The sequence below is a fragment of the Prionailurus viverrinus genome, chromosome E2 (genome assembly GCF_022837055.1).
Source record: "Prionailurus viverrinus isolate Anna chromosome E2, UM_Priviv_1.0, whole genome shotgun sequence".
Classification (NCBI taxonomy): domain Eukaryota; kingdom Metazoa; phylum Chordata; class Mammalia; order Carnivora; family Felidae; genus Prionailurus; species Prionailurus viverrinus.
Genome location: NC_062575.1, coordinates 55442751 through 55456789, shown reverse-complemented (window position 1 = coordinate 55456789; position 14039 = coordinate 55442751). Strand labels below are relative to the sequence as shown.

At 51.3% G+C, this 14039-nt stretch overlaps 2 protein-coding genes across 4 annotated transcripts; both read left to right on the top strand.

The window, feature by feature from the left end:
* The first annotated feature begins 529 nt into the window (after positions 1-529).
* KLK9 (kallikrein related peptidase 9) lies at positions 530-5860 on the top strand. Its single transcript, XM_047836350.1, has 5 exons — positions 530-601; positions 788-944; positions 3380-3650; positions 4807-4938; positions 5375-5860. Exons 1-5 carry the CDS (start codon positions 559-561, stop codon positions 5525-5527), a joined length of 756 nt encoding a protein of 251 aa, XP_047692306.1. The 5' UTR covers positions 530-558; the 3' UTR covers positions 5528-5860.
* A 376-nt stretch (positions 5861-6236) lies between these two features.
* On the top strand, positions 6237-13222 carry KLK8 (kallikrein related peptidase 8). 3 transcript variants are annotated; one of them, XM_047836065.1, is made up of 6 exons: positions 6237-6343; positions 7436-7542; positions 8021-8180; positions 8337-8596; positions 11746-11879; positions 13067-13222. In XM_047836065.1, the coding sequence occupies exons 2-6, from the start codon at positions 7473-7475 to the stop codon at positions 13220-13222; spliced, it is 780 nt and encodes a 259-aa protein (XP_047692021.1). In that variant the 5' UTR covers positions 6237-6343; positions 7436-7472. The 3 variants fall into 3 exon arrangements, with proteins under 3 accessions (XP_047692021.1, XP_047692023.1, XP_047692022.1); XM_047836067.1 differs by lacking the exon at positions 6237-6343 and adding an exon at positions 6968-7046; XM_047836066.1 differs by lacking the exon at positions 6237-6343 and adding an exon at positions 6986-7046 and having other exon boundaries at positions 7465-7542.
* Positions 13223-14039: the final 817 nt, after the last annotated feature.

Sequence of the window (14039 nt, the reverse complement as noted above, 5' to 3'; positions counted from 1 at the left end):
CACCCCTGATCCTTCTATCTCTGTCCTTCTCTCTAATTCTTTCTCTCTCTTTCCCTGCCTTGCCCCATCCTGCCTGCCTCCTTCCTACCGAGTCTCTGTTCTTTCTCCCAGCCTCAGCCTGCTTTCTGGAAGGGCGTCCTCCTGCCCAGGACACTGGTCACAGCTCACCACAAGCTTCATTCAAGATAAGTTTGCTTCCACCTCAGGACCCAGCCTTAGGAATCATCTTCCTATCCCTCTTCCTCCTCCAGATCACAGGATATCCTGAATCCAGGTCCCACATCCCCAGATCATGGGAATGAGGGTTCCCCTCTCTGGAGATCCCAGGGCCCCTCCCTCATTCCACCAAGCCCTGCGGGGGGGCGGGGGTCTCCCGCATCACCTCCATTCCCAAGGCCCCCAGTCAAGGCTCCAGGGCTTCCCCCTCCTCCTGGGACATTTCTCAACCCAGATTAATCACAGGGGCGGCCCCAGAGAGGAGGAAGGAGATGGCATGGCTTACCTTAAAGAAGCACCCAGCGCCCCAACGCATGCTCAAGACCCAGGCACCCAGAGGTCATGAGGCTGGGACTCGTCTGTGCTCTGCTTTCTCTCCTGACAGGTGAGGCTCCTGCTGTCCATCCTGCTGCCTGTGCCCACGGCCCCCTGAGAGACCCCTCAACCCCTCCCCCGCTCTCCATCCCCCCCCCCACGCTTGCCCTTCCCCTTCCTGCTAGGTATCTCCCAGGTCTCCCCCAGCCCTCCCACCGTGATTGTCATTTACCCCTCTGCCTCCACCCCACCCCAGAGCACGGCGGGGCAGATACCCGAGCAATCGGGGCTGAGGAATGCCGCCCCAACTCGCAGCCCTGGCAGGCCGGGCTCTTCTTCCTCACCCGCCTCTTCTGTGGGGCTTCCCTCATCAGTGACCGCTGGCTGCTCACAGCTGCCCACTGCCGCAAGCGGTGAGTGACCCGGGCACCAATATGTGGGGGGGGGGGGGTGGGAGGAGGGGGAGGGGGGAGAGGATAAGGAAAGGGTGGGGGTGGGGTCAAGGGGCCTTCGGAGGGAGGGAGGGAGGGAGCTGTGGGCAGGAAGGATTTAGCCTTCATTTCTTTTCCCAAAAGCTCAACTGTTAGAATTGACTCTCCAAATTCTAGAGTCCCAAGTAATCTAATTATTGGAGTCTAAAATTTGAAACTCTTAGAAGCCTAGGCTCTGACCCAGAAAAATCCAGAGTCTTGAGCTCCTGAAATCTCAGATCCATGAAATTCAGTGAATTCTAGAATCAGAGATTCAGAGAGTGGTAGAAACTTAAGAGTCCGGCTCTACCCCCAGAGGATATAATCACTCCAGCCACACTGGTAAGTTTACATTTTCTAGTACATGTATTACAAGAGTGAAAAAGAAATGATTAACATTAATGTTAATAATAGATTTGCTTTGAAACACTCAAAATATTATTTCAATTTGCAATCCACTTTTAAATGTTTATGAATGACTGTTTAGTCTTTTTTTTTTAATACTACGCCTTTGAAGTCAGATGTACGTTTTACACATACAGCACCTCTCAGTTCAGATGAGCCACATTTCAAGTGCTCAATAGTTGTATAGGATAGCACAACTCTAGAATCTTAGATTCAGTTTCTAGGTAGGTTCATTGAATATAGAAGTTCATGGTCCTAGAATATTGTATTCAGAGTATACTAGAATACTAAGACTTGCAGAATCCTAGAATCTTGCATCAATAGAATTCTAGAAACTTCTATTCATTAATGTCTAGAATCTGGTGAATTAAACATCCCAGAATGCTATCATTCCAGATTCTTAAAATCCCCCAGGTTTTAGGGGCGCCTGAGTGGCTTAGCCGGTTAAGCGTCCGGCTTCGGCTCAGGTCATGATCTCACGGTCCGTGAGTTCGAGCCCCGCGTCGGGCTCTGTGCTGACCGCTCAGAGCCTGGAACCCGTTTCAGATTCTGTGTCTCCCTCTCTCTCTGCCCCTCCCCCGTTCATGCTCTGTCTCTCTCTGTCTCAAAAATAAACATTAAAAAAAAATCCCCCAGGTTTTAATTCAGAGAATTCTAGAGCCTCAAACTATTTGAACCCTAGCTTCCTGAATTTCAAAAACCATTGATTTATAGAATTCTAGAGTGATGAAATTCATCTTATAGTCCCAGGATACTAGAATTCTAGGCTCTTTCAGTTCCTGATTTCACTCAGGTAATTTAACACCCCCCTCAGACTTTTTGATCCAGAGAAATCTAGAATGTTAGAACATTGAATTCATAACATTCTAGAACATAGAATTCTAGAATTGTGAATTCCTAACATGTTAGAATCTTAGAATTCTAGAATTTAGATTCTGGGCATTCTAATGCCCAGAGTATGAGAATCTAAATGATTCAGTAATCTTTTCTATATTATCTCTGGAAAGGAGTCATTCACCTTGTTCCAATATTCTTCCCTCCAGGAATGAAGCACATGGTGTTGGTATAGAATGTTGTGTGGGAATTTCCCATCAGTCATTGCTCCACGATAGGGTCTCTTTCAGCTCAGGTCTGTGCTTCAGGCTAGGAGAACAATGCTCAGATTTCAGTCCCAAAGACCAAGGAGAGAAGCAGAGATATGGAGGTAGAAAAGATTTAGGCATGAGGATGAGTTGGGGGGGATTGATTTCCCAGATATGGAACCAAGGCAACACGGTGACAGAGAGTCAAAGATAGAAATAACACCTCATACTCCTTAAATCCTGAATTCTCAATCAGAAGCCTGTTCCCTAAGAAACAGAGGTCAGAGGCTGAGGAATGGACACATATACTCCCAGATAGTCCCCAGCTGTCCTGGGACGTGGACTGGGCTTGCAGTGAGAGAGCTTGAGGGTAGGCCTCAGGAAGACACACATTGAGGGTAAGGGATATGGCTACAGGAAAACCCTGAGTTCATGGATGACCCCTAACTTGGGGATTTTCCATTTCCCATCCCCTTCCATGCATACACACACACACCAACACACACACAGAGCCACTCCCCGCAAAAGCCACCAGACCTGTGGGGGCAGGAGGTGGGGCTGTTGTTGTATGGTAGGTGGAGCCTCCATGTGCCTACACACTTCCAGGGGACCCAGGTCACCTTTAAGGCTCCAGGTGGGGCAGGAAGGAAGGCGACTCACTTGGTATGGGACTTGGGAGGGGTGTGAGTTTTGGGGGGAGAGCTACAAAGGTAGAGGCAGATGAAAGGATGGAGTGAGGAGCTGGGGCCCAGAGAGGGTGTATGCCTTGCCTAAAATCACACAGCACTCTGGGTCGTACAGAAATGATGGGGGCCCAGGGACAGTGTGTGGCTTGTGGAGCACCCAAGCTTGGTGGACACCCAGCTTGACCTCTGAGGCCTGTCCCAACAGGTATCTGTGGGTCCGCCTTGGGGAGCACCACCTCTGGAGATGGGAGGGTCCAGAGCAACTGTTCCGGGTCACAGACTTCTTCCCCCACCCTGGGTTCAACAAGGACCTCAGAGCCCATGACCATAATGATGACATCATGCTGATCCGTCTGCCCAGGAAGGCACATCTGGGCCCTGCTGTGCAGCCCCTCAACCTCAGCCAGACCTGCGTCTCCCCAGGCACCCAGTGCCTCATCTCAGGCTGGGGAGCCGTGTCCAGTCCTAAGGGTACAGTGTTGCTCACAACTCAATCCCTTGTGTCTCACGCTGACGGTCTGAATTCCCTCTGTTTTCTCTGTCTCTGCCTTTTCATCTGATAGATAGGGAAAAATTTTAAGATGCTATAAATTGAAGGTGCATCATTATTTTACAACCACTAAGAACAGGGGGGAAAAAAGATCCCATTAATCCTTGTATGACACCATTTGCTGGAAGACCCTTCCTGGATGTTGGAGATGTTTAAATGTGAAAATACATGCATCTTGGAATGGAAATGAGGTGTACAGAGTGACTCTCTCAGAGTCACCGATCAGCAACCCATTAGCCATATTTAACCTCCTCGCATCAGTTTTCAGAGTGCCTTGAAAAAACAGTCTGAATTTGTTGCTGCCAACAACTAAAGCCTGGGAGATTTTACACAAAAGCCAAATTTCTGCGTTTGCTGGAAAAATTCAAAGAACTGGTAACGTTGGTGCCACATCCCCCAAATAGCGGCCATTGGGCAGAATCGGTGGAGGCTGCCCGCTTCAGACCGGATGTGGGTTCTCTGGTTCACTACAGTGCCCCCCAGTGGCTGCTGTGGCTGCACAGTCCCCTCCACCCACTTCTATTTGCTTGTCAAGCCCAGCAATGCTATCAATACCCCTCCACCCACTTCTGTTTGCCTGTCAATATCCGTATACATGGGTATATGTGTATCTATATCTGTATCTATATTATACATGCTGTGTCTCCCTGTGTGTATCTAGTATCTTTTAAGTCTTTATCTCTGTCTCTGCCAATGACCATAAATATCTCCTCCCTTTATCTCACTGTCCTTGGCATTTCTGGGCCTCTTTCCCTCTCTTTCTTCATTGCTTCCTGAGAATCTCTTTCCCCTTAAGAGGTCTATCTCCTGGTATGGTCTCTGCTTTTCTGTGTATCATGTATCTCTTCTTGGTTCTTGACTCTCTGACTCTGTTTCTCTGGCTCTCTCCCTCTCCTCAAACATCTGTTTCTCTTTCACGCTATGATTTCTTTTTGTCACTGTGTCTTGTTTCTATCTTTGACAGTCTTATGCTGTGGTTCTATGGGTCCTCCTTAGGGAAGGGTCTGGATGGAGGGGCATCTGAGTGTGATGAGCACAACTGCTGATCCTCTATGGGTTGACCTCTTTTGCCAACAGTGCAGTACCCACTCACGCTACAGTGTGCTAACATCAGCATCCTGGAGCACAAACTCTGCCATCGGGCATATCCGGGCCACATCTCTGACAGTATGCTCTGTGCCGGCCTTTGGGAGGGGGGCCGGGGTTCCTGCCAGGTGAGTCCCACTCTGGGGAGGCGGGGAATGGGTATCTTGCCAGATTCCTGGGCCCTAGGGAATTAGGGAGTTGGGCCCCAGACTTCCTGGGTGAAAGCAAGTGGGGATCTGGGACACTTGGGTCCTGGGAGAAGATGGGGCCAAGACCAAGATTCCTGGATTTAAAGGGGACTGTGGGCCCAGAGGCCAGGATCTAAAGAAAGAGGAGACTAGTCTTAAAGAACAGACTTTAAGTCCTGAGGGAAGAGGGGACTAGGATCCCAGAAGGCTGGGTGCAGGGTTGAGGTGAGGGGTATGAGCTTTTACTCCTGGGTCTGAGGGAGGAGGGACTGGCCGCCTGGACGCCAAGGTGTCAGGAGAGGAGGGCTTCCTGGGAGAAAGGTAATATCATGAATACACCCGCTTAACAGTTTCATTGCTCTTCTGCCGCGCACAGGGTGACTCTGGAGGCCCTTTGGTTTGCGAAGGGACCCTGGCAGGTGTGGTGTCTGGGGGTGCCGAGCCCTGCTCCAGACCCCGTGGCCCCGCGGTGTACACCAGCGTATGCCACTACGTGGACTGGATCCGAAAGACCATGGAGGACAACTGAGCTCTCGCGCCTCAGGACCAAGAGAGAAGGGTGGGCGCAGGGGAGCCGGGAATTGCCGGACTCTGGCCTCGGCAGCGCGGAGACGCACTTTGCATATTCAGGCTCCGCCCCCTGTTGGCCGACAGCGTCGAAAAGGACAGGGAGACACCTCCGCCCTGTAGCCCCGCCTTCTATGATGTCACCGAGAGCTGGCACCGCCCCCATGGAACAGCTTCGCCTAGGGCTCCGCTGGGGAAGCTCCTCCACCAGATAGCTCCTCCCCTCGGAGCTTTGCCCAATGAGGCTTCCCCCTCTGGACCCCACCCCTTGTAACCCCGCCTCCTCCGTGAGAGATCCCACCCCCGTGACGTCAGGGGCGCGGCAGCTTCCCCCACTAGGGACTGAGGCGCTGTCGGGCTCCGCCCCTCATGGCCCCGCCCCTGGGCGTTTGAATCCTGGCGGGGTCCCAGCCTGAGAACCAATGGAAGATTTTACAATAAACGCACGTAGCCGCGCCTTCCGTCCGCCTGCTCCGTGGGATGAAGGAAGGGCAACGGGTGGGCGGCGGTGGGCAGACAGGGAACGGCCACCGTACAGCAATTCCCCCTAAGCCCCTAGCAGGTCCTGCCTAAAGTCTGTCTCCATCAGCCCTATTGCAGCAAGGCCGCTGGGTTCTGCTTGGGCTGGTCCCGTCTCCCCCAGGGGAAGGGGAAACCAGGTCACGGTGCCTCCCAAACCTGCCTTCCCACATCCCGGATCTCTCAGGGGGCAGGGGGCGGGGCCAGATCCGCCCTCAGAAGTCGAGACCAAGAGGACTCACCTTCCTTCCATTCCGAGGTAGTGACAGCAGCCCCCTGCTCCCACAAGAACCCAGGCTCCAAGTCACTCCTTCTAAAAAGACTGAAGAATTCAGCCCCCAACCCCCTGCTCCCTCAGACCAAAAATTCACGCCTATATTATTCCCCCCCCCTCTCAGACCCAAAAGTTTGGGTCCCCAGCTCCCCCCAACCGTCAGACCCAGGAGTCCAGAACGCCAGTCCCTCCTCCCTCAGACCCAGAGTCCAGAATCCCAGCCCCCACTTCCAGACCCAGAGTCCGGGCCTCAAGACCCCTCCTTCCTCAGACCCAGGAGTTCAGACGCCCAGCTCCTACCTCCCCTGAACCCAGAGTCCAGGTCCCCGGCCTACCCGCCCCCCCCCCCCCCCCTCGGAGCCAGTAGTCCGCGTCCCCAGCCCTTTCTGATTCAGACCCAGGAGTCACAGCACTGAGGTCCTTCTTTCCCAAGCCCGAGGAGTTCCAGATCCCAGCTCCTCCTCCTTCAAGATTTCTCTCTCAGCCCCTCAGTTCCTTCTCACTCAAACACAGAGTTCCAGTTCCTTGGTGCTCTGCAGGCTCCAGAGGGGGAGGAGGCGGAGCAGGAGGCGGGGATTCCCAGTTAAAAGCCTCCAGAATCTAGTATCAGGCAGACGGAGCTGAAGTACCGGGGCCTCTTCCTCTGGGTCTGAATCAGTCGGTGACCCCGCCCCTTGGATTCTGTAAGGTGAGAGGCCAAAGTATTCAGACACAGGCATCAGGCCGGAGCCCCTCCTCCCCCAGGACTACCCCTTCCTCCTTCAAGAGTTAGGAACCTGGCCCCTGGCTCCCTTCTCCACCTCCCCCCGCCAAGACTTAGGAATCTCAACTCCCAGTTTCCTCTTCCTTCAGATCCTGGAGTCCAGGACCCTAATTCTTCCATTCCTTGGAATGTAGGAATCCAGCCCCCACCTCCCCTCCTCAGATTCAGAAATCTGGGGTCTGCCGCCTTCTTCCTCAACCTAAGAAATCTGGATCCCCAGCCCTTTCCTCCTGCAGGACCCACAAAAATGGCTTCGGATGCGCTGCTCCCTTGTTTCAAGATCCTCCTAGGATTTAGCTCTCCCCCCTCCTCAGGTCTCAGCCCTGCCTTCTCGCTCTCCCAGACCCCACCATGGGACATCCCCCAGCCGCTGCAGTCTGGATCTGGACGTTTTTGCTATTGGTGCTGGAAGCCTGGACAGGTGAGGGGGGGCTGGCGGGAACCTCGGGAATGCCACGGTGGGTGCTTGTGATGGCATGGGGGTGGGGGATGTGAAACACACGATCACGTGTGGGAGCTTCTTCAGGCTTTCCCGAGGGCGGATGGGGGCACACACACATGGCAGCAGGCAGGAGTGCGTCAGGTCTTGCTGCCTATTGCATGAGCACACCAAGCCTGCAGGGCTGCCTGCTGAGGGGCGCAGATACGCACGGGAGTATACGGGCGTGTGAATGCATGTGGAAGCATGCTTGGGTGTGCGACTTCGTGTGACTCATGGGCTTCAATGAGTGTACGTGTGCATCTGTGTGGCAAGCCAGGGACCTCGCGTGTGAGGGTGTGTGGACATGTGAGGTGGCAGGCAGATGACTTGCCGTGTGTCTGTTTGAACCCATAGTGCCTTTCTTGGCCCTTCCACTGCCGCAGGGGGTGGTGATCCAACCCTCTCCCTCCTGCTGCAGGACACTTGAGGGCACAGGAGTCCAAGGTGCTGGGTGGCCAGGAGTGTGAGGCCCATTCACAGCCTTGGCAGACAGCCTTGTTCCAGGGTGTCCGGCTGCTATGCGGGGGCGTCCTCATCGATGACAACTGGGTCCTCACAGCAGCCCACTGTAAAAAACAGTGAGTTTTTGCCTGGAGCAGAGGTGGGCTGGGGCCTGAGGGGAGGGGCAAAGAAGAGAGCTGGAGATTGAGCTTCTGAAAGAGGAGGGCTGAGGGAGGAGGGGGCCAGGGGCTCATACTCCTGCCTGGGTCCCAGACTACTCTCCACCGTTACAGGAAGTACACGGTACGCCTGGGGGAACACAGCCTGAAGAAAAAGGACAGTTCAGAGCAAGAAATGGCTGTGGCTCAGTCCATCCCACACCCTTGCTACAACAGCAGCAGCGAGGACCACAGCCATGATCTCATGCTCATCCGACTACGCGGTCAGGCATCCCTGGGGCCCCAAGTGAAGCCCATCAACCTGGCGGATCACTGCCCTCAAGCTGGCCAGAAGTGCACCATCTCGGGCTGGGGCACCGTCACCAGCCCCCGAGGTAGTAGGAGGCAGAAGAGAAGCTTGCTGGCCCACTGGACCCCAAGCCATTGGCAAAGCTCTGGCTCCAGAAGGAGATAGAGAAGGGACAGTGATTGTGAGTTTGAGACTCACAGGTGGCCCATGTTGGAAACCCCAAAGATCAGAATATTAACAGGAGTGGTGGGAGAAAGAAAGCAAAATAGCAGACTGTTAGAGCAGGTTCCCAAAAAATGAATGGATGCATGAGTGGATGAAAGAATGTATGCCTCCTTTATGGTGGAGAGTGCCATGTTATGAGAACTTTCATAGCACAGGGTCTTTTTTTTTTTTTTAAGTTTATTTATTTTTGAGACAGAGACAGAGCATGAACGGGGGAGGGTCAGAGAGAGAGGGAGACACAGAATCGGAAGCAGGCTCCAGGCTCTGAGCCATCAGCCCAGAGCCCGATGCGGGGCTCGAACTCACGGACCGCGAGATCGTGACCTGAGCTGAAGTCGGACGCTTAACCGACTGAGCCACCCAGGTGCCCCACACAGGGTCTTATATAATCTTAACAGGCTTGGGGTAGATGGGCTCCTCAGTGGCCCAAGAAAACAGGCTCCTACGATCTTCTCCCTCCTGAACCCACGATTCCTGGCACCAGAAACTCTTTTTCTTTACACCCAGGAGTCCAGGCCCTTCCTCCCCCAAGACACATAGTCTAGTGTCCAGCTCATTCCTCACTCTGGACCCAAAAAAGTCTGGACCTCCATTGAAGCCCTCCCTTTGGGACTTCAGAGTCCAGGCAGCTCCTCACCCTACGTCACAGTGAAAGAATTGAGGCTCAGCTCGGAGAGGCGTGTGATTCACCAAGAAGCAGCAAAGCCAGGACTCAGGTCCCTGCCTGTCTGGCTCTTACTTCTAAGGAGACAAGGGACACTGTGGAAACCCACTGGCTCATGAATCAGTCAGGTCAGTTCACACCATGCTCTGCCCTTTTTTCTGGGCAAGTCCCTTTCCATCTCTCGGCCTCACTTTCCTCATCTGCAAAATAGGGATAATTGACCAATAGATTTTTTTGAAGTTTATTTATTTTATTTTTGAGAGAGAGAGAGAGAGAGGGAGGGAGGGAGAGGGAGGGAGGGGGAGAGAGAATGAGTAGGGGAGGGACAGAGAGAGAAAATATCCCAAGCACACTCAGCACTGTCAGCAGAGCCTGATGCGGGGCTCAAACCCATGAAACGTCAGATCATAACCTGAGCAGAAACCAGGAGTTGGACACTTAACTGACTGATGCACCCAGGTGCCCCTGACCAATAGATTTTTAAGCTCCATAGAGTTCAGGTTAAAGCTCTTTTCTTCATGGTGCATTTCTAGTGCTCAGGATGGTTCTTGGTATACAGTAGGTACTCAATAAATGTTTGTTGAATTAATGCATGGATGACTGAATTATGGATGAATGAATGTATCCCTCTTTTAAAAAGCGATTGTGAGTTCAGATGTCTTACAATCAATGAGATTGTGAGTATACAGCTTCTGGAGAATGGAGGTGCCAGATAGAAGTTTTTTCCCTTCAAGTCTATTGCTCAAAGGTTAAGAAGAAAGATTAATTCCATTTTCTTTCTTTTTTAAGTTGAAGTATAACTGGCACACAATATTCTATTATTTATTTTTAATTTAAAAAAAATTTTTTTTCAATGTTTATTTATTTTTGGGACAGAGAGAGACAGAGCATGAATGGGGGAGGGGCAGAGAGAGAGGGAGACACAGAATCGGAAACAGGCTCCAGGCTCTGAGCCATCAGCCCAGAACCCGACGCGGGGCTGGAACTCACGGACCGCGAGATCGTGACCTGGCTGAAGTCGGACGCTTAACCGACTGCGCCACCCAGGCGCCCCAATTTATTTTTAATTTTTTAAATTTTATTTTAGAAAGAAAGAGTGCAAGCTAGGAAGAGGGGTGGGGGTGGGGAGAGAGAGAGAGTCTCAAGCAGGCTCCATGCTCAGTGAGGAGCCTCGTGCAGGGCTCAATCCCACGACCCTGGGATCATGACCTGAGCTGAAATCAAGAGTTGGACACTCAACTGACTGAGCCACCCAGGTGCCCTGCAATATTCTATTAGTTTTGTGTACACAAAAAATATAATATATATATTATATATATAATATATATATATTATATATATATATAATAATAAGTCTAGGTACCGTCTGTCACTATACAAAGTTGTAACAATATTATTGACCATATTCCCCGTGGTGTACATTACATGGTTAATTCCACTTTTAGTCATTAATTCAATTTGTTTGTAAGCATCTGGTAGTCCCAGCTGCTGTATTATGTGAAGTCCCTATCCTATGGATTTGCATGCTAGGTGGGGGAAATAGACAATAAACAAAAATACATATAAAATGAATTATTAGGTAGAGTTAAGTGATATAATGAAGTATCATGGACAGCTAAGAGGATAGGGAGAGATAGAGGGGTGGTGTCTTCATTAGAATGGTCAGGGAAGGCTTCTAAAATGAAGTGACTTTTGGGAGAGGTAGGATTTAGCTGAATTGGGGTGGTCTGGGGATGGGAAGATTGGAGAGACAGGGTCATAGGTGTCACAAGGGGGCACCTCCATGTCTTTCAGTCACCTGATCCTTAATTTGTGAATGACTTTGGGATGGGGCACCTGGGTGACTCAGTTGGTTATAAGTATCCAAGTCTGAGTCTCAGCTCAGGTCTTGATCTCAGGGTTGTGAGTTCAAGCCCCACATTGGGCTCCACACTGGGTGGTAAAGCCTAGAAAGTACGAAAGAAAGCAAAAAAGCAAGAAGGAAGGAAGGAAGGAAGGAAGGAAGGAAGAAGGGAGGGAGGGAGGGAGGGAGGGAAGGAGAAAGGGAGGGAGGGAGGGAGGGAGAGAAGGAAGAAGGAAGAAAGAGAGGAAGAAAGAAAGAAAGAAAATGACAGGATTCTGGGCAAGAAACAGAAGGTAAGGTCCAACAGCCTTTCTCTAGATGTTGGAAAGGAAACTGCAGGGGCCATAGCTTTGTTTAATGTGGTGAGACGTGATGTGTCTTGCAAAAGGTGTCAGAAAACCCTCCTGTGCAGCCATGCATGTACAGAAGGGAGGTTAGATTCACCTAGGGACTGAGGGAAATGGTTACTCTCTCTGGGAACTTACAACCTCTGTCCCCTCAGAGAATTTTCCTGACACCCTCAACTGCGCAGAAGTAGAAATCTTTCCCCTGAAGAAGTGTAAAGATGTCTACCCTGGGGAAGTCACGGATGGTATGATTTGTGCAGGAGACAGCAATGGGGCCGACTCATGCCAGGTGAGTGACCTCTGAAACCTCCTTCTTCCCTTGGCCTTCAATGCCCATGGAGGCTTGGGGCTTGGCATCAGGGGACACTCAAAGAGTTAGCACCCAGAGAGGTTATACTCCATCTCTAGAGTGGGAAGCAGGTTCAGAGAAGGCCACACTCTCCCTGCAGGTCACACTGCACAGGGATCAGGAACGCTAAATTGTCGCTATCACTTTCTTGGGAACTCTTGTCTTCAGGATAGGGTGCAGACAGAGGAAGGGATAAAGGGAGCAAGAGAAGATGTCCATGCGGGAAAGAGTCCGAAGCTAGAAGGTGAGCAAGCTCCCTGCTCCCTTCCGCAGGAATTTGTGCTGACTCTATCACTGACCAGGTAGCCAGCCACCTTTCTTTGGGACCTGAGTGGGTTTCCTAGCACAGTGGCCTTCTCCTATGATTTGTTCCTTGGGAAGCAATACTCTCCTGCCAACTGGCCAGAGAATGGTGCCATTGACTTTAACCCTCCCTCAATGAGCTCCCCATCCCCAAGATGACAAATCTTGGGATTTGCCATAGATGTAACAGTCGTTCTTATTTGGCTGCAGTTTCAGTCTTCAGGGCTCCCCCAGCTTTGTCTCCCTCATGGAAGTCCCACCCCCTTTGCTAATGATTGGTCCCTGAAGACAATGCTTCCATGCTTTCTTTCCCATTGGCCAGGAATGAAATCATTTCCATCAGTGTCCTCCCAGGAAATCTAATCTCTCAGGATGGTTCCAGTTCCATAGAGACAAAGATCTCTTCCCAAAAGACCCACCATTGCTCCTTGCACGTTTGTGTGTGTGTGTGTGTGTGTGTGACCACAAGAACTCTGCTCCTTCCCTCTCTCTTTGGTAACCGGATTCAAAGATCTGTTCGCCACTGGCAGGAACCAAGACATCAGCTCAGTCCCCTCCATGTAATCCTCACTGTCTTCTTTCTGACTTGGACGTTTGAGACATCATTCTCTTCCCTCCTTGGTCAGGATGTCCCCCGTTGCCCTTGCACACCCAGTGTGTGTCCCAGTACATGAAGCCCCACCTTTCTCTGTCACCATTGGTCCCAGGATACAATGCTCTTATCTCTATTGGTTAGAGGAACAAATCAGCTACAAAACTAGTACTAAATGTGGGATGCAGCGGGGGATCTTAGGTGAAAGTATTCTCTTACTCTCCCCTTCCAGGGAGATTCCGGGGGCCCGCTGGTGTGTGATGGTGTTCTCCAAGGCATCACATCCTGGGGATCAGACCCCTGTGGGCGGCCCGAGAGACCTGGTATCTACACCAACATTTGCCGCTACTTGGACTGGATCAAGAAGACCATAGGCAGCAGGGGTTGATGCTAGGACAAACCCTGGACCCACTTCAATAAACTCACAACTCAGCCTTGCTCCTTGCCTGTCTGTGCTTCCTCCTTGCTGGGAGGGATGGAAAGACGGGGGTCTGCGCCTTGCTGGGACATTTGATGGGTGGTCTACAGAGATCAGGACCACCCCCCACCCTATGGCCACTCTGGCTACCACCATTGCCTGGAGTGACCCCCTTTATTTCTGGAAGGGCTTGGAGGAATGGGAGGTTAAATTCAGGGGAGAAGACACACAAGGATTTCCAAATATCCGGTGGGTTGGCCTGCAAAAGACAGATTTGAAAGAATTTCTTTTTTTAATTAATTTATTTTGAGAGAGAGAGCTTGTACAAGTGGAGGAGGGGCAGAGAGAGAGAGAGAATCCCAAGCAGGCTCCACCTTGTCAGTGACGTGGGGCTTGAACTCACAAACCATGAGATCGTGGCATGAGCCGAAATCAAGAATTGGATGCTTAACTGACTGAGCATCCCTAGAAGAATTTTTGTTTAGTTGTTCCAAGCAGCTAAAGTGTTTCTAAGTTTTGCAGGGAGAGTTCCCCTTCCCCATTTTAAAAATTATAAGAGGGGTGCCTGGGTGGCTCAGTCAGTTAAGTTTCCGGCTTTCACTCAGGTCATGATCTCACGGTTTGTTGAATTCAAGCCCCATGGCGGGCTCTGTGCTGACAGCTCAAGCCTGGAGCCTGCTTGAGATTCTGTGTGTGTCTCTCTCTGCCCCTCCCCTGCTCGCACTTTCTCCCTCTCTCAAAAACAAACATTTAAAAAATTAAAAAAAATTATAAGATATGTAAAGTG

Bases quoted from the DNA above. Each gene is read 5' to 3' on its own strand.
- KLK9 (XM_047836350.1), top strand. From the start codon at position 559: ATGAGGCTGGGACTCGTCTGTGCTCTGCTTTCTCTCCTGACAG. The intron at 602-787 runs GTGAGGCTCCTG...ACCCCACCCCAG, and splicing joins TCTGCTTTCTCTCCTGACAG to AGCACGGCGGGGCAGATACC. The intron at 945-3,379 runs GTGAGTGACCCG...CTGTCCCAACAG, and splicing joins GCTGCCCACTGCCGCAAGCG to GTATCTGTGGGTCCGCCTTG.
- KLK8 (XM_047836065.1), top strand. From the start codon at position 7,473: ATGGGACATCCCCCAGCCGCTGCAGTCTGGATCTGGACGTTTTTGCTA. The intron at 8,181-8,336 runs GTGAGTTTTTGC...CCACCGTTACAG, and splicing joins GCAGCCCACTGTAAAAAACA to GAAGTACACGGTACGCCTGG. The intron at 8,597-11,745 runs GTAGTAGGAGGC...CTGTCCCCTCAG, and splicing joins CACCGTCACCAGCCCCCGAG to AGAATTTTCCTGACACCCTC.